Source organism: Paramormyrops kingsleyae, chromosome 7, assembly GCF_048594095.1.
Source record: "Paramormyrops kingsleyae isolate MSU_618 chromosome 7, PKINGS_0.4, whole genome shotgun sequence".
NCBI classification, from domain to species: Eukaryota; Metazoa; Chordata; class Actinopteri; order Osteoglossiformes; family Mormyridae; genus Paramormyrops; species Paramormyrops kingsleyae.
Genome location: NC_132803.1, coordinates 11,351,272 through 11,370,537, shown reverse-complemented (window position 1 = coordinate 11,370,537; position 19,266 = coordinate 11,351,272). Strand labels below are relative to the sequence as shown.

The window sequence follows — 19,266 nt, the reverse complement described above, 5'->3', positions numbered from 1 at the left end:
ATGAAAAAAACTAACTTTTAGGTTGTGGATGTATCTATGACTTTATGACTCAATGTCCCAGTCATATCTAAAAAACTGAGTTTCAGTTTAGATCATAAACACTACCGCTAACAAGTCTGTATAACTTCACGGGATGATGACAGGACAATGGAGCGACAATTTACTAATAAAATACCAAATACACCAAGGCTGTTTTTGTCATAAAATGAAGGGGTCACCACAGCCAAAATGTTTTTTTGACAGTACATCCAATGGAGCATGGGATGACGGGTCTGGCAACTCGATGCCCCTTCAAAGTGGTAAAAAGAACTGGCAGGTGGAGGGAAATGGATGTGAAAGCCTTTGTCTTTTCATTTCCTACAAGTTCCTGTTCCAGTGAATGGTGAGGCATTGTTGGCCAGGAGGTCGGAGACGACAGCAGTCATGATTAGCTTAGGATGGCACCCGCCTACTTCCTCTTCAGCGGCGACAAGTGAAAATGGAGCAGAGGGGAGCAAATGAGCCTCTTTCACCCACACAGAGACATGGGAGAACATCTGAAACATACAGACATCGTGTGTGCATGTGTGCGTGAGCATGTGTGCGTGTGCGTGTGCCTATACTCATACATGACATAAGCTTCCGGTGAAAAGATAGAGCAGGGTGACCTAAAGACCTCTATTTACACCTTTATAACCTCCGGAAGCTAGGTGAGCCAGAACATTTTTATCGCAAACTTTTCATCGTAAATCTTCACATGTTTTCCGAAGTTGTCTGAGAAACGATCCTGATACTCGGCCAGCAGTGTGCACACTGGGAAAGCCGACCACTCCCTGTCACCCCAGCCCTACCAGTCCCCATCCCCATCCCTATCGTCAGATTCTTTTTTCTAAACCAATGTGATTGATGAAGAGAACGACTTCCTGTTATCGGCAGAACCACAAACCAAAGCCGCTGCTCTCCGCCCTCTCACTTCCTCTGCCCTCCCCCTCCGATCTTCTCTCATGCTTATATGGGAAGACAAGCTCTCTGAGTGGTAGGATCACCTTCTCCGAACTGCACCTCTGCTGCGTCCTGTGCTCTGGGTAGGGAGCATGGCTCAGTCGTGCTGGGCGGCGCTCTTCATCTTCCCGCTGCTGGTTCAAGCCCAGAGTGGCAGTGACGATGAAGGTAAGACCATCTCCATGCTCCATCTCCATGCTCCTTCACTGTATTTCGCTCCTGCTCCGCTCTCACCTCTAGCCACCGCTCCCCCTTCTTGTTAAAGGGTTACATGCTGCTGCCTGATTTGCCGTCTCTTCGCTCAAATGAGTGATTCAAAGCGAAAGCTTCAAGTCTGTAATATGCTCATATGATTCACACCTCATTAGGCACAATTTCTGCTCCTTTCTTAATGTTAGTGCTTCACCCCAGTAACACTATGACATACTATTCATTACTGCGTTCACATACCCTGAAAGACAACAGATCAATACATTGAGAAATGTACCTGAACCATATTCTTTTGGACAGTGTTTACCAACCTGGTCTTCATGGTCCCCCGGACAATCCATGTTTTGCTCCTTCCCAGCTCCCTACCAGGGGCAAAAATATGGACTGTCTGTGGATTCCTGAGGACTGGGTTAGGAAACACTCTCCAAAAGAATACGGTTCAGGTAATTTCTCAATTATTGTGATTATTGTGGTATAACGTTTCCTGGAATGGAGGCATCATTCTGCCCAGGGTAGGTGTGTGTAGCTATATTCTGGGTGTGTTCTGGTGTCTCACATGTGTTGCGGTGCTTTCAGTCACCCTGTTAACCCCAGATACACCCACAACACCACCCTGAGGGAAGGCGCGCTGGATGTGTACATACATCAGGGAAATGACGCCTTTGTTTCACCCTGGGGTATTTACGCACCCCACAGCACCACCCTCCTGAAATAAAGTCACACTTACCCCTAACCCAACGCGTGACACTGAATAATGCGGGAGCAGAAATCAGACTCTCAGGGTCGCCTTCACAAAGCTGGAAGAGCAGAGCACCAGCAGTTACAAGCTTTCCAGTCTCCCCGTGCTTTGTACGTCACAGCTGTAGGACAATTTTTTTTAATTCCCTGTCCTTTACACCACCCTATCTCAATGTTAAATTCTTAAGAGAAGTTAAATTAATGTCAATACACCCTAATGAATAATCCAAAATCTAAAATGCAGAATTTCACATTAATTAAGGGGCCTGTTCAAAACCATGTTGGTGACTTGTATTTCTGACCCCATCACTGAAGTAGGACTGATCTGTTGTACATCCACAGAACCATATGTTCAATGCTGGTCTAGTGTGACTGTGGAGAACACTCTGTTATTTTGCCAAGTGGATGAAGACCTGCTTACAGAGCCGAAAAATTCAACTCTGTGGTAAGTAGAAATGCCAAAAAACTGTTAAGCACTGGATTTGTGGCATAAGAGTCCAAGGAAAAGGGAATTACCATGCTGTTGTGCTATATTCAGTAAAATATACAGATAACAGCAAGTGCCACGCTGTAAAAGCAACGGATAAGTATTATTCTGGTTCAAAATGACAAAGCAATGGAGCACAAGGATTTACTGCTGAAGTGTAGAGTGTAGAGGGTGAAAATTAAAATGTTAAGTAATAAACGAGTTAAAATGTATTTCTCTCTGTAGCACTGAGTCCCCAAGGGAACCAGTCATGATCCAGGACTGTAAAACAATTATGACAAGAGATGACAACATTACATTCCCTAATCTCTCCCCGCTCTCCAAATACCGTCTCAAAATTCTGTTCCAGACAAGGGAACCATTCAGTAAAACATATGAACTGAAGAAAATAAGTAAGTAAATCTTTTTAACATGCTTTTTAACTATATAAGAAACTACATACATCTTAAACATGTAATTACAAATTCGGCTTCTTGCAGTAAAACCAAATGCACCAATGGTCAGTACGACCTTTGTGGCCAAGGAATGGAAAGCAGTAGTATCCATTGAAACAGGTTATAAGGATGATATCCTCGAGAATGTTCTAATGCGGGAAGTCAAGATCAAAGGCCACAACAGGGTGAGATGCTAAACGTGCTTTTTGGGGGTAATTGGGAGACTGTGATTTTTAAATATCTAAAGGCCTGTTTGATTGAAATTTTTTTTTGCGCTAGACTTATGTTGTAGAGCAAGATGAGTTACACATTGAGTCCAGAGATGTCCTCAGAGAGAATACACAGTACTGTGTGAAGGTCAGATGCAAACCAAACGGCCATTATTTTGATGGCTACTGGAGTGATTGGAGCCACTGGAGCAAGTTCCAGACCCCAAAGGGTAAGCAGAAATAACCAATGATGGACATTAATGAACTAACCCATTGATTTACTCATCCCAGTGACTCCAAACCCTCTTTTCCCCACATCAGGCGGATCAGTAGGACATCAGGCGGATCAGCTGCACATCTACATAGTCACGGTTGCACTGTTCCTCTTGCTATTGATTGCTGGAGTAATGGTTCGACATTGGTACAAGGAGTAAGTCCTTATGAAAAGTGCTTCCTCTTAGGCATCCTGCCCATGACTCCTTCCCTTAGTCGGCAAGGTTGTCTGATCAGGGGGGGACAGTGTTGTCCGAACACCTGATTATATAGAAACATGATAACACATATGACTCGTGCTGCGTGTAAATCAGCCCTTGTGTTAAAGAGACACGATTAAATCTACAGATGAGATAGTCAAAGAAGGAAGGCTCATACACTGTTTATTGTTTTTGTCAATTTGGGGTAATGTTATGCAATGTCCTGACAGGAAGATAAGAAATTTAAGATATTGGAACTCATCCTGTTTCTGTCTAAAAAGCATATGTGCTCTGTTCCTTTCTTTACAGTATCAAATTAATCATTTGGCCGATTATTCCAAACCCCAAACACACTCTGGTTCAAGGCTACAAGCCTAATAAGGTAACAAACACGATCAAATCTTGATACCTTTTCCCAGACATTTTTTCCTAATAGTTTTATACTTTGCATTTGAAGAAGCAATGCTGGTGTTTTCACACAATCCATCCCTCAACAAGATAGCATCTGCCGTAATGCTCAATGGCAAGGAGAATTAATTCACAGACCCTCAAGTTATCCTAAAGAGAACCTTCTGCTGCATGTGCTAGTATTGCTTATGATCTCCTCTTGCTCTGGTCACAGGGTCCACCTGTTAGCTTCCATCCTGAAAGCTTCAACGACAACTGCATCCAACTGATTGACCAAGTCGAGGAGAGACGCGTGACTCCCGACATACCAGACATGGTGGGCAGCTATGAAGTCAGGAGACACAGCAGTGGGCAAAGGAGTATGGGACCAATCCTCAGGAATTCTTCTGCCAATACAGGGGAGAATCACCCCATGCTTCAGAACAAAGACAACATGGAAGAAGATGGCCTTGGGACTGGCAGGCGTATGTCAGCTTCTGGGATTAACAGAAATTCTGAGACATCTGGCAGGTCTGAGGCAAACAGCAATAACAATGTGCCAGTTCCTCGAAGAGATGAGGCGTACGTCACCATGTCCAGCTTCTACAAGACCCAGTGACAGGAATCCGCCCACTCGTCTTCCAGACTTAGAAAGTCCTTGGCCGTATATTGTAGCTCAGCCTCAACAAATTCAGTACGATGAATCAATTTTGAGCAAACCAAAATCATGACATCCTGTATGCCACGCCTGAATCGCTACAGGTTCTCTAGCTTTTATGGACTGCAACCATCCTCAGGAATGACACTGTTAGACATTAAGACAACATGAACTGGGCTATATTGCAACTATCTACGGGAGGAATACATTGAACAGTGTCTTTTGTCTCATAGGAACTTATGGCATCTGCAACCAAAGTTACATGCTGTTGGAGGACTTCAGTTCTGCCGTAGACATTCTTGCTCCTATTACCCCATAGAGGCTGCTATTGCACTGCCGTGCTGCACTTCAACGCAAGAATGTTTCTATCCAAGATTTATTACATTTTTACTTTAAAAATAATCAGGATGTAATTATTTAACATGTACTTTATATTAGTGCATTATAATGGCATTATATTCATGGCAAAGTAACCACCAGGCCTTTCCTTTGTAGGGCAGGGGTGGGGAACCTGATCCATGGAGAGGCGGTGCGGGTTTTTGGGATGACCTCTCAATCAGCCAGTAACAAGCAGTGCGTCTTGTTTCCAATCAGCTGATTGGGTGGTCATCCCAAAAATCCACACGCATTTCGGCTCTCCATGGATCAGGTTCCCTTCCCCAGTTCTATGGCAATAACAAAAATGTTAATCTACCTCCCTCACATGGCATCAACATGTACGAACTGCTCTGACTGCCGGGACTTGCACAGCCCAGAACTGCTTCCCCCACTAATCCTAAAACTGGTCTGTTTTTTTGTGATGAAATTTCTCACACTGCTTTCACTGTCCACCATGACATGGTCATGCCGGGAAGAAGCGTGGAAGGTCCTCTTACGGGGATGAGCTCTCAGCAGAACTCCAGCGTCCTCCTTAAGGAGAAATGTGCAACTAAACCCGTTTCAGCCAGTCTTGAAAATTCATAAATGAATTTAACCTTCCTTGTACGTTACTCTTTACACGAAAACTACAAAATCTGTCAAGTGCATATAAATCAGTTCAAACTGGGCAGAAGTTAAACAGAAATGTATGACGTGTATTTACGTAATAAAATCAAGGAGAAAAAAGATGTACATGGTTGTCCCATGAAGATGCATTGTCAGGGGGCTCAACAAGCTTTGTGGGGCCCCACCTGGTCTTACCCCCTTCCCTGCAGCTGCCACTACAGACCCCTGCATCGACACATGTGTCGAATGGGTTTCTTTGCATAGTCTAAGACACACAGTTGTGATAACTGGTGTCTGTAAACTCCGCTGAATGCATGTATGTGTGTGTCCTGTGATGGGCCAGCATCCCATTCAAGTGGTCCATGCTGTCAGGGGTAGATTCCAGCAACTGAAAATCACCATCTCTCCATCTTCAGAACTGCTTATCCACTATAGATTTACAGTGCGCCTGGATTCTGTTCCATTAAACATGAAAGCTGAGGACACCCTGAATCATCGTCAACTCACAATGTTAATGTGTCTTTCAAAACCTGCATTTATGTCAAACGTTAACAGAGTTTGGTAATTCAGGTCTAGAGAGTAAAAGTCCAGACCGGGATTTTGTTTCAACCAACCAGTTGAGTACTCTGTGACTGTGACTCTTATGCTCAACTGGTTGGTTGAAACAAAATCCCGGACGTTTACTCTTTTGACCTGAATTATCCAACTCTGAAGATTAACAGCAATCACAAGCCACAATTTGATTATCCACCATTATTGCTCTCTTTTCTACTGTATTACAGAATCGGAAAGCATTTTGATGCATAGAATGACATTTATTTAATTTATGTGTATGATATTAGTTTTATACATACAAGTGCATATACAAAAACATCCACAGAAAAGGTGCCAGGAAAAAGTAAAAATAATAACAACAGTAATAGAAAATCAGAGTCTCCATGCACTCCTCATCATCAGAATAAAGTATACGTCGCTGTCGATGGAGGCTGTCACAAACCCGCTAGGACCAACAGAGGGATGTGTAACAGAGTCTTTATTGCACAATGCAGTAGCAATAGAAACTTGGAGCGGGCAGAATCGTGGCCGTACAGGCAGGGTCGAAAACCAGGAGATCGGGAAGGCCAGGGTCAGGATCCGGATTCGTTGTCGGGGTCGCAGGCAAATGGGTCGAGAGCCAGGAGATCCGTCCGGTGACACAGACACAGCACACGGGGGTTTCACGAAGAGGAAGAGCGAGGGGAGGAAGGGCAGGAGGGAGGTCGAGACGGGTCGCAGTAAGAGTCAGGCAGGGCAAGCAGGGTGGAACGGAGCTAAACGAAAGACAGGGAAAGTTATGCGCAGTTTGTATCTATTCATCTACATATATACCTCACACCGGGCTGCGGTGTTTTTGGGTTTATATCTAACGTGGAGTCCCAGTATTGGTCGGGGCTCCCGCCTCCCATTGCCGGTTCACCGGCGGGGCGTAACAGAGGCACTGACTCCGGAATAATAGCTTAAGAACTCCTCCTTGGTCACCTGCAGGAGATGCAGAGGACAGATGTCAGGCACCCAAAGTTACGCCTCAGCCCACGGTGTTCAGCAGCCTTCAGACTCGGATCGGTCTTCTGACACAAACAGGATGAAAACACGGGGAAGCTCAAACAGAGGCGGCAGCCCCTATGGAGAGAAGAACATCCATTATGCACAGTGGATTAGCACGCTAACACCTACAGAGGACAGCGGCCACTTCTGATGCAAAGCGACTGATAACCCAGAAACAGCTACACTATCAGCTAAATGTGGTTTTGATCAGACCACAGACTCTAAGAATGAGTGACCACACAGGGGCACTGGACAGCCTTACGGTTCAGTCTGCACAGATCAGTGGACTGTACCATAGTGTAAAACATTATCATTTCCAGGGGGGTATTCCATGAAGGAGGATTTCTTGCTTAGCCAGATAATTCCTTGGATTTAAGGTAGTCTGGGCTAAATGGACTTTATTTTCATTCCCTTTCATTTAGCACAGACTAGCTTAAATCCAACAAGTTATCCGGATAAGCAAGAAATCCTGCTTTGTGGAACAGCCCCTAGGGTGTGTCTGAGGACTCATTCTCAGGAATCAAGCTACAAATAGAGAGAGATACAGGTAAGAAAGATGTTTGCTTGTTGCTACCCCAAAGAAAAGGCAGGAAGCAGAGCAGACTGACTCCCTATAGGGGAATGAAAGACTCTACAAAGGCGGCATCGCAGAAAAGCCTGCTCTGCAATCCACATCCCACAGGTCGGGGTCAAGGCTTGTTACCCTAGGGATTGTAGATCGAGCTGTTAGTTTAATTTCCAGGCATTCCGCATCATAACGATAAAGTAGACATCTGTGTCGATGGAAGCACTCACACCTGCGTAGTAATTCATAAACTCTTCCTGGGTCACCTATCACAGCAGAACAAGAGAATAACCAACACTGACATAAAACACACTGCATACATGTAGCGCAAACTACACTCCCGTGAGCCACGTAAGGAGTCTCACGTGAGTGTGAGCATGGGTATAGTTGTTGTTTGGTGAAACACCGAATGTCTCCTGGTGATGTGCAGGCTCCCAAGGGTCACTGGAAATAAAGGAAGAGCTTCTCAAGATTTTCAACAGACTGCTGGATTTCAGTCATCTTTCACCCTTTGTGTTATTTCAGCTGCATGCACCCGGTCCAAGATGGCACCGTCATCTTGAGTACCACAATGACGTGCCCTTTTCCTCTACCTTTCAGCAATGGTACTGTCCCCAGTACCCTGTTTGACTGCCAGAAAGCACAGCCTGTAATAACCAACAAGCGTTTTTCATTTAGCTCACATCTCTCAGTTTGTGTTGATTTCATTACAGAGGTTAAAGATAAGACAGGCTTCCTGTGTGAACCATTGTGATGCTCTCCCTCTTCACCTCGGTAAACTCCAAAGCATTGTCAGCTTTTCTGGCCTGCAGGTTATTACAGTTTCAGTAGTTTCACTATTACAAGCCAGAGAAGCCGTGCGTATTTGGGAGGAGGGGTGATGGGTTAGGGACAGAGGGAGACTGATTAAACGCTTAGCACATACAGTATAGCATGTACTGTACATCAAGCACATAGATGCACAGTAAAATGATTAGTTTGCTGTGCTCAGTGAGTCCCAGAGTTATTGATCTTCTTTCAGATTTTAGTAGGTTCTTCATAGACGCAGAACACAGCATGGACAACTGCCATTACTGAAAGGAAGTGTGTGATGTCACCTACCTTCCCGTCCTTGTCATAGGGTGAGTCAAAGTTATCCAGGAACTGACGGAAGACCTGCTCCTCGGTCAACTCTCCGTTTTGATATTTCGGGTGGTTCTTCGCGTTATACACTCCCTTTAAGTCTTCAATGGTGATGATCCCATCGCCGGTCTTATCCAGCTTTCGGAAAGCCTCCATGATCACTTCTTTCCTGGCATTAGACATGGGCGGCTGTAACCATAAAAACAATCTCAACCCCCTATCTGGGAAATATATGAGAATAAATCCACCCAATGCTTCCCCCTAGTGGACATATGAATAAGCGCTTTGACTGCAGCAGTTGGATATCAGTTTGCTGACCCTGAGCATGATGAGAAATTCATCAAAGTCAATGAGTCCACTGCCATCCCTGTCAAAGAGCTTTAGGGCCTCATCTTTTTCGATGTTCACACCATAGTCATTTAAGCCCTTGAGGAACTCTTTCGTGTCTAGGGTACGGCTGTTGTCATCATCCATTATCTTGAAGGTCCTGTGGAAATAAATATTTATGTTTTACGATCTCCAAAACAAGTTACCAAATGACTGATAAATACCATTTGGGCAGTGTCCTCAGGGCAACTATGTTAAGCACTGTTTTCAATACCAAATGTACTGCCAGTATGATAAATTCTTCTCAAACTGGATTAGCATGAACACAGCTAAGCAAAGATCTCCAGCACCTGAAGTGCATGGCTTGACAGTCAAACCAGGTGTTTCCAAAATGCCACATTCGGGATTTATCTTGAAGAGGGTAAAATCCTTTCCAAATGAATACATTTTCATCATTGAAATTCATAGTGTAACAGGACTCACACTGGCCAAACCCACCATGTGAGCAGGGGCTCAGTGTTTGGAAGAGGAGTCTCACTCATTAGACACATGTACCACACGAAGAGAGCTTCACTGGCCCTGTGTATCCGCCACGCGCCCAGTACCTGCCCAGTCCCTTGATGCCTGCAGACCCGCGTGCTAGACACTGCAGCCGCAGGCGTTCCAGAGGGTCTGACACGGTCAGCAGCTGTCGTTTAGCATCCATGGTCATCGCCCGATCGTGCCGCGAAGTTCCAGCCATGGTCTATACAGTCATATATCAGCTATAAAACAGTCAGGAAAAGAAAGAGAAACTGTTCATTTCGAAAATCACAAGACTGCTTCTAGAAAAATTCTGAGCCAAGAAATGCAAGCAATGTGGACTGCTGGTTAAAATAGTCATGTTTCAATATGCTTTCCTGAAAGGCTGTAAAGGGAAAAACCAGTTTGATGGGTGGACATCATTTAAACTGTCATGACTGAGGGTGGTGGAGGGAATATTAAAGGAAAAAATAAATAAACTGTCACGACAGATCGTGGAAGCAGGAACAGGGAGACGAGAGATCAGAAAAGAGGAGTTTATTCGGGGAAAAACAATAACGTGACCTCTGTGTGACCTGCTGCCCGCTGAGGTCAACAGACACCTGAGCTCTGTTAAGTCATCTGAGCTTTGTTATCATGGGAATAGATGACTTATTAATATTTCAGGAAAAAATTATTGAGTGTGACCTAAGTCAGGGTTGCCAACTCTCACACATCTGGCGTGACACTCACTCTTTCTGACTCACACTCACGCAAGAAATCTTATGGCAAATCTTTATTATTCCATTATAAATCTAAAATTAGCTATGTCAGTAACATTGGGGTGGTTTGCAAACCCTACCAACTATTTACAAGTTAATAAAACCATTACATTCATGTAAATGCGTGGGTATGTGTGTAGACTTGTGTCAAATTGAAAGTCTCACTGCAGCCAGTTGACCAAAGTTGGAAACTCCGCCCTAAGTATTCTGTCACGGTGACAAGAAAAGCAGAACCTTGTGCTGTGAATATTAGGGAACTAGTCCTCAATCTAAATAATAATAATAATGCTGATTTTGTGGCTATCACAAGGCTGTTTTTTTTCTCTTTTCACACCAGTGGAGATGCCTTTCCATAAATGGTGGAAAAGTAGGCCTACTTAATGTTCATAATTAAGTAAAAGTCCAAATACCGCACTAAAATTTTACTAACGTAAAAGTCATCAGTGACACTTTGAGGTGGCGCAAATACTTCGTAGTAACTCAGTAAATTTTAAAGCACAAATCATGATAAAAGGTGCGTCATGATTCATTAATAATGAACAAACATGATATCAGTATTTCATGTGTTTTTCATGCAGATTTGTCATCATGCGAATCTCCCATTCGACCACATCCCAGAGGTGTTTTATTGGACTGAGATCTGGTTACTGCAGAGGCCTTTTGAGTACAGGGAACTCACTGTCATGTTTAAGAATCCAGTCTGAGATGATATGAGCTTTGGGACATGGCGTGTTATCATGCTGGAAGTAGCCATTAGAAGCTGAGTGCACTGTGGTCAGAAAGGGATGTGGGCTATTCCAGAAAAAGAGTTTAGCACTGAATCCCGAGTTAAAAGCCTGAACCGGATGACTTTCCTTTCCAGAAACAGAGACTAGACTGAGCATCAGGCAATCAACATGGCAAGGAAAGCTCAGAACTAAAGCTAATGGACAGTGGTTCTTGAGAAGGCAAGTGGTTGGACCGCAATCTATAATCCATACTACTATGATACTATCATAAATAGAACATACAAGTAAGAATTAACATTGATGAAGTGTATACACTTAAATTGTAACTTTATGATGGTTTTTATTTGGGGTTTTTATAACTCTTTATTTTATTTCATCCAAGGACTAATGTTTTGTTGATATACTGTAGTACTTGTGTTATATTGTATTTTTTCCACACTTTTTTCTTGTTTTTCTGTGCCTAGTATTAAATTTATTGTATTTGTACTCTAAAATTATGCAATTTAGTTCTGCTGAAAAAAATGCTGTGTACTTATTATGATCACACCGATTACAATCAGCTCATCTCGTAAGAATGGTTGGACGGGTTTCCTGAGTGGAAAGAACTGTTTATAGGCTATCTGTGATCTAATCTTGTTTACATTGAATAAACCTACTCCGAAGAGGTTTCAGCATCACAACCAATCCAACAGAAGTTTCTCAGAACTGAAATATCCGGGATGTTGTCAAATTGTCTAAAATTAAATCCAGATATCTAGTTAATCCACGAATGGAAAACACCCCAGGTTTATTCAATGTAAACAAGTAATTGGAAACCACCGAGAAGCCTATTGTAATGTCTGCAAACAGTCGTTCAAGCTAGGCAGAATGTAAGGATTGTCAATAACTCTCACGCCTCCGGCATGACACTCACGCTCTCAGACTCGCACGTCAGAAATCTAACGGCAAATCTATATTATTCCATTATAAACCTAAAATTGGTTACATAAAGTTTGGTAACTAGTTTGCAAACCCTACAGATTATTCACAAGGTGATAAAACTTGTTTCATACATCTCGATGTGTGTGCATGCGTACAAGCTTGTTTCGAACTGAAAATCTCACTCCAGCCAGCTAACCAACGTACGTACGTACTGAACCGGTATCTAGCTCAGCCAATAAATGAACTTTTTCCCGCTACTGTACAGGTACACCATATTTTGTGACCGTCGTAATATGTGACTACACAGGGGCGCCGTTTCACATGTTATTGGAAATTAACACAACGTACCTATTCACCTGCAGGAGCCCTCTGCGCATTTTACGTACTGTAATTATTTACATTTTTTTCAAGACAGCAGACTTTTTCAAGGCAGCAGTTTTTACGCTTTCTGTTCCGTCAACCGTTTGTATTTCTTAGTGTTGTCTCAGGACCTATGATTGGAAATAACTGTTCTGTGTGTTGTTTTAAAATCAACATTCGCAAATTATAGAGGTGGCTAAGAGTCCGTACTGTATGTCTGAGCTGCAAAACTGCGAGTACCCAGCTAGAAACTGTACGTTCTCAGTAAGTTCTGAGAATGTTCCCACTGGTGTAACGGACGTCGCTGTGTAACCTTTCCAGAACGTTCCCGGGAGGTCACGATGAGTTCTTTACACGTTCGGGGAACATCATTTTGGGGACATTCGGGGTACTTTCAGGACGTGTTGGGAACGTTTAGGGCACCAAACTTTAATGTTCTTTTTTGGTCCTATTTGGTCTTTTCATCACTTTCCCAGGACGTTTGTAGATCCTTAGTGACAATTACAGTAACCAACCTAGACCAACCTAGAATGTCATTTTTTAGTCCTTGCACCACCTTAAAGCTAGGGCTGTACGATAGGCTATCACTGTATCACATCGCCATATGTGATATTTCCGCGAGTAATATTGAGATTCTTATGCAACAGAAAAGGAGAAATTACCCGAAATAAACTATAATAAAATGGGACTTGTTGTTATTTACCAATAGAGTGTGCCAAATAAGTTAGTGGTGTTGCAGAGAACTGCAACAACAGACACAAAGCAGTACCAAATGTGGCACAACTCAGATCGTTTGCAGAACTTTAGTACTGTAACATTACAGGGACTTTTGCACAACATTTAAGTGACCAGAAGTTTAGTATATGGAATACCAAAACATGTTTACACTATAAAACAATTATATCCAATGCATTTCAGTTCTTATTATTTATTTTATTATTCATAATTCAAGAGAGAGAGAGCTACAGATGTTTTAGTTTTGGACCAAAATTACTCAGATTATGTAAAACAATTATTTAAACAAATTATTTATATGAAACAATTATTTCAGTCACTGTAGTAACATCTAAAATGTTCTTTTCTCAAACTGAGCTGAAACCATCCAAGAATACTGTCAATAAAAAAAAGAAAAGGTGAGAGAACTCAGTCACTGTCTTCAATTTGATCTGCTGCAGATGCCTCAGGTTGCTGCCTGAAAATCATAAATAACAATATTTTCCAGTCACTTCAATTACTTTTTAACTGCTTTTAATTACCCTTAGGTGTACAGGCTATGAGGTAACTTAGCATATTAACCAAATGCGTTTGCCATGTAAAGTATAGAAATATAAGAGAAAAGTGAGGTTATTAGTGGTTAGACTATGAGTAGGTGTCCATGAATTTGTGACAGAAACAAAGGTTTATTAGAGAGAGAAGGTGAAGGGTAATAAAAGTAATGAGTTACACTAATAAAACTGGCTGTGAAATCATGTTCAGTGATTTCACAGCCAGTCCTCCTGTGTTGCCATAAAATGTTACAGTAGCTTGGCTTGTTTGATTTAAGTGAACAGGTACTATGAATTTAAGAATGGCATAAATGTGCAGTGCAGTTTTAAGTGTTAACTGCTCCGAAGAAAAATAAAAGAATTTACAGGTATTGGGTGGATCTTGGCATGGTGAGGTGCGTGTTTTAGGGTATCCCCCATACAATTTTCAATGTCCTTCTTGCTACCCCTCGGAAATTGTGCAGCACAAGCTCCTAGAAAAAATGCAGCATTTAATAAATATTAAATAATGGGTCTATGCAATGTAATGGACAACATTTTGTGAAATCTAACCGTTTAACATACTAGGTAATTAATTTAGCGATATATGTGTACAGATATTGTTTTTAATTTCTGAGTAGATGGTTTATCTGAGAACAGACAATGAAAGAATGATATAAATTTCAGTCACAGTTACATAATGAATTTTAATGTACAGCTCACTATAGCCAGATAGTTGTCTTGTGTTAAGGTAGTGTGTACTTAGTTTTAAATAAAACAAAGGAGCAGTTTCTTACTTAGTAATGTAGGGGTTCTTGGTACTTTTAGTTGTTACACAACTTTTTGCCTTTTAGAAATATACTAGAGCATTAATGTTTATAGTGTTGAATACTTTGTGTAAGGCACTGTAGCATATGTGAAATTACACCAAAAGTGATTTCTTTTACTTACAACTCAGAGGTTTTGGAGGCTTGGTGGGTTTTGAGGAGATTTTCTCCTCTGTTTCGGTGGCAACTTATCGTCACCTATTAATTCAGAAAGATCCAGTAAATATATGCAGAGTATTTGACATAATTTCTTTACATTGAAGCAATATAGGAAATAGCAGTCACATGTTTACTTTCACTATCTGTCCTGTATCTGGATGGGACAGTCCTTTTACGCCTCTTAAGCTCTTCCTCCGCACTGTCCACATTTGCGGTCTCTGTGGCTCTTTGAGCCCGTTCTCTGGCTGTCTTGTAGTTGTCTAAGGTCAGAGTAACATAATGGTGAGTATATACTTTACGTAATCATCTTGAGTACATAAATGCAGTGAACCTCTATATGACAATCTACAATCAGTCTCGCACCAGTCGCTGAGATGATTGTAACTTTATGTTTACTCCAGAGCTGCTTATATAGCCTTTGGGAGGCCTTTGCCATGCCAGCGGCATTTTTATGGGGCCAATAGCAAATCAGAACCTAAAACAATTCACAAAATTAGTGTTAATAAGTTAATCAAGTCTTACTTTTTGCAAAACTATGGACTTTAACATGTGTATGCATGTATCCTTACCTCATTCATCTCCTCTACCCATGAGGCAGGACCCACCTCAATTGAGTTTTCTTTTAAAAAAAAGAATTACATGGAAATTAACCTGTATTACGAAAAGGAAAACACACACTCCTTAAAAATGTGGGTGAAGAGCATAAGCATTTAAGAAATGTGAGAAAATATATGACAATGACAGAAAAAATAATACTATGTACATATTTAATATCATTTGTTAATCAAGATCATGGAGGACAGAACGGCTCTGCGGCCATGCCCGTCTTCGAGGATCATTGCCCTCTTTTGTAAGCTTGTTCTGTCTAGAACCTCCATCTTTGATGGACCACATATAAAGGTTCCACATTTTTTTGCTAAATATTTACCTTGTGGGATGATATTTCAACAGCGTATAAAGAGGGCAATGTTCAAGGCGAAAGAGTCTGAAATCACAGAAAAGAGAGCTTAGTGTTATTATGCTGACATTAGTATGACCGCATTAAACGAGCAATTTTGTCTAAAAATATGAAACTATGAAGTGATATTAATATGCTACACCATTGGTTTATTTTCTGACATACTGTGTATTAGGTCAATTGAATACCAAGTGACAGCAACTCTTTTTTAAATGCTCTGATATGGCAAATGGCGCTATATGGTATGCGTGTCCGCGCGAAGACTTAATGACGACGCAATCTGCCACGTACATGAAGAAGTCCGAAATGTGGTCATTTTGGATTGCACGTATGGTGGGTGGTTGTACCGAAATGTCGTTGCTATTCATGGATGCATGGATACTACCGTTATTTGTAGATTTTACTGTCCTACAACAGGGCTCACAAAGACCAAGAGTCTGATGGTATGGTGACGTTAATATTAAAGTGTTTTGATAAGTTAGGTAGCAATGGCATGAATTTTAATTAATATAATGTAATATAATAATATTAATTATTATAATGTCATTGTTTGATGTACGAAGTGAGGGGGACACGATACTGTAACGTATTTGGGAAGAACCTGACACACACCTGCAGCTTAGCGATCTGCCATCTTTATTGTAGTCAGTCGGTTTACTACATACGGAAACCCAGCACACACAATACAAACCGTGCTTTCACCACATTAATTACTGCTGCCAGTAGATGGCAGTACATTACAGATACAGGGGAACCTTAAGGTCTCTCTGCAGCTGACGTGACGTGGAGCGCCATCTGCCGACGGCTGCAGGGGTGGAGTATAACCCCTGTTTTACACTGGATGCGTGTCCGCTGCGGTGCGACTGCGCTGCATTCTCATTCCGTCCGAGGCCGTCCGCCAATGCGCACTGAACGCGTTTGTGGTCCGTATCTGATCCGCCGCGCCGCTGGTTTGAGAAATTGAGAGATCACATGATCACGGGAGAATAACATTTAACATAACATTTATCTATGTTTCTATGGATAAAATAATGTGTCACTCCCATGTAGGTTACTGAACACTTTATTGGGAGTTTACAAGTACTTCACAGTACAGGTTATTTTCATTAAAAATCAAGTATTTACATAGTTAATTGGAAGATATTCAACTTACCGTCAAATCCCAAAACTTATGCAGTTTCACTCCACGCCTTCTCCTTTCTACTATTATCCTTGTAAAAGGATGTCTGGGGTCGTACACAATTCCGTGTTTCTCCACCTGCAAAATTAACTTTTCGTCGTCCATGATGTGAAGGGGAGTTGGCGCATGCGCTCTGTGTTACGTTCTTGATTCGTATCCGTCAAAAATAGACTTGATGCGCATCTCGACGGACTGCCGGACATGTGACGGAACAGAGACATAGCGGGAGACGCAACACAGCGGATCTGGTGTAAACTGATGCATTGACTTTATTGGCGGCGATTACCTGCGGCTGCCCTGTCGGAAACGCACCGCAGCGGACACGCATCCAGTGTAAAACAGGGGTAAACTGACTGCAGCCAAGTCGGACAACTTCTACTCCTTGTAGTGTGCGAGACCTGTTCGACTGCAATGGCAGCACTGCCAGAAGGGTGCAGATAAAGCTATACAAATATCACCTGCATGCACATTACTTCTTTTACAATAACCAACTCCTGATCCAAACTGTTAGCAGTGAAAAAATAAACTAATTGTGTATAGTGGCCCTGTGTAAAAAGATAGCTGCCAAGAAAAAGATCAAATACATTTATTCCAAGGATTCAAAGTTTTTATTGTAATGTACAGAGTACAATGCAATTCTTACCTTATTGCCTTCTTCACAGACTGGACGATTAAACAAAAAAAGCAGCGCAACATTACAGAAACTAACAATAAATAAACAACTATCTTACGTGTACGATTAGAGCATTTATTTAATTAAATTACATTTTATTTTATTTTACTAGGTAAATGAACTTAAAACCAGTTCTCAATGCTTTACGTGCTTTTCGGGAGAAATAGCAGATAAAGCATCAGAAGAGACGGGGTTCAATCCCGCAACGGCAGCTGGCAGCCGCCTGTGACGTCACTGACATCCGGAAATGGCAGGTAGCGGCAGCCGCCACTTGTCTGTCACTAGGGCCGCTTAACAGTGGCTGGTGCAGTTCGTATACATCGTCTGCCGCGGTAGAGAGGCACATACCAACCGTTCCTGGTAGTAAACCAGAGATCCTGTGCATCAGCTACGCTAGACAGGAATACGCAAATAAATAGGGCACTTAATTGTGTGATGTTTGTATGAATGTGTGATACTTGTGTGTTAATGATTGTAAATCTCTATAAGATCATATTTCAGCATATTTATTAAACATTTTAGAAAACAATGATTGTACTGTGTTTGTATTCATTGCGACTAATGTACTTAACCCTGTAAGACCCGAATACAGAAAAGGAGACTTTTTTCACCTGTCAGATATTGATGTAGAAGACCTCTGATGCAAATAATGAAGTTTTTTTCTTGTATTATGTTTTAATAAGTTTTTAGGGATACGTAATATTGCGACGTTGGGCCTACACTGAAACAATGATTTGTGACCATCTTAAGTTTTTAATAAATTACTTTACTATGTTTAATAAAATATTCTCAAAATTGACTGCATATACAATTCATTTTAATAAATCTAATACAAAAATACATGTTTCATTTACGAAATAATACTGTATTTAAGTTTATAATGGACTTATTTTGTATTTCCTAAATGTCTTGTAAAAACTGCATCATGCGCAACATTCCCTTTTAGCGGTGCTGCGAATAAGAAGCTAACTTAAGCCCCGAAAAAAGACGCTACAAATAAGAAGCTAAATGAATCGGAAGCTGCAGATAAGTAGCTAACTTAAACCGCGTGTGACTTTGCCATTAATTTGGACGACACGGGCGACCATGGGCAAGAAACACAAGGAGAAAGGAATCGGCAAACGCACTGAGTAGCGCAGCAGTGATCAGTAGCTCCGCCCACCGCCCCGATCCGATTAACATATATTTGCATGTAGTGACCTTGAAAATGAAAAGTAGGAAATGAAAAGTCAAATTGGAAAATGAAAAGACAAAAAGGGTTTTTAATTTAATTTTTTAATTTTTCACATCTGACTCATACATGAGTCGTGTCGGGTCCTGATCACACTGTCGGGGCTTATTTCTGCGATAACTACCGGCTGCCTGTACATTATCCCTTACTTAATTTTTGGAGGATTTTTGCACACAGACTTTGGAAAGTAAATGGCAAAGTGGAGATTGTATTTTATTTTTATCATTTTCATTTTATTTTATTGCAGAAAATACAACAACAACAACAAATTTATTTAAGTATAGGGCATTATCACAACAATACATCGTCTCAAAGCACTTTACAGCATCCCCACCCAAAGCCCCCAGTGAGTAAGCCATAGGCGACAGTGGCAAGGAAAAACTCCCGAGAAGGAAGAAACCTTGGGAGGGACCAGACTCAAAGGGGGAGCCCATCCTCCAGGGGCCGGCAGGGAGAGTCAAATACAGTAAAATTTGAGACACAAACGGGGAGCAGGGGGGAGATGGCAAGCCGGTGCCAACGCTCCCTCCAATCGCCAGGCAA

The 19,266-nt window shown here is 41.8% G+C and overlaps 2 protein-coding genes across 5 annotated transcripts; one reads left to right on the top strand and one right to left on the bottom strand.

The window, feature by feature from the left end:
• Window positions 1-999: 999 nt before the first annotated feature.
• Window positions 1,000-5,687, top strand: LOC111842105 (uncharacterized). Its single transcript, XM_072714274.1, has 8 exons — window positions 1,000-1,149; window positions 2,272-2,374; window positions 2,642-2,808; window positions 2,896-3,035; window positions 3,130-3,289; window positions 3,381-3,489; window positions 3,842-3,914; window positions 4,155-5,687. The coding sequence occupies exons 1-8, from the start codon at window positions 1,074-1,076 to the stop codon at window positions 4,536-4,538; spliced, it is 1,212 nt and encodes a 403-aa protein (XP_072570375.1). The 5' UTR covers window positions 1,000-1,073; the 3' UTR covers window positions 4,539-5,687.
• An 891-nt stretch (window positions 5,688-6,578) lies between these two features.
• LOC111842185 (calcyphosin-like protein) lies at window positions 6,579-12,732 on the bottom strand. Of its 4 annotated transcripts, none has more exons than XR_011992349.1 (6): window positions 12,440-12,732; window positions 9,765-9,923; window positions 9,151-9,319; window positions 8,812-9,021; window positions 7,080-7,220; window positions 6,734-6,871 (listed from the first exon to the last, which is right to left on the bottom strand). XR_011992349.1 is itself a non-coding variant. In XM_072714272.1 (6 exons), exons 2-5 carry the CDS (start codon window positions 9,899-9,901, stop codon window positions 7,872-7,874), a joined length of 621 nt encoding a protein of 206 aa, XP_072570373.1. In that variant the 5' UTR covers window positions 9,902-9,923; window positions 12,440-12,732; the 3' UTR covers window positions 7,085-7,220; window positions 7,849-7,871. The 4 variants fall into 4 exon arrangements, 3 of the variants coding, with proteins under 3 accessions (XP_023664313.2, XP_072570373.1, XP_072570374.1); XM_072714272.1 differs by lacking the exon at window positions 6,734-6,871 and adding an exon at window positions 7,849-7,976 and having other exon boundaries at window positions 7,085-7,220; XM_072714273.1 differs by lacking the exon at window positions 6,734-6,871 and adding an exon at window positions 7,849-7,976 and having other exon boundaries at window positions 7,152-7,168.
• Window positions 12,733-19,266: the final 6,534 nt, after the last annotated feature.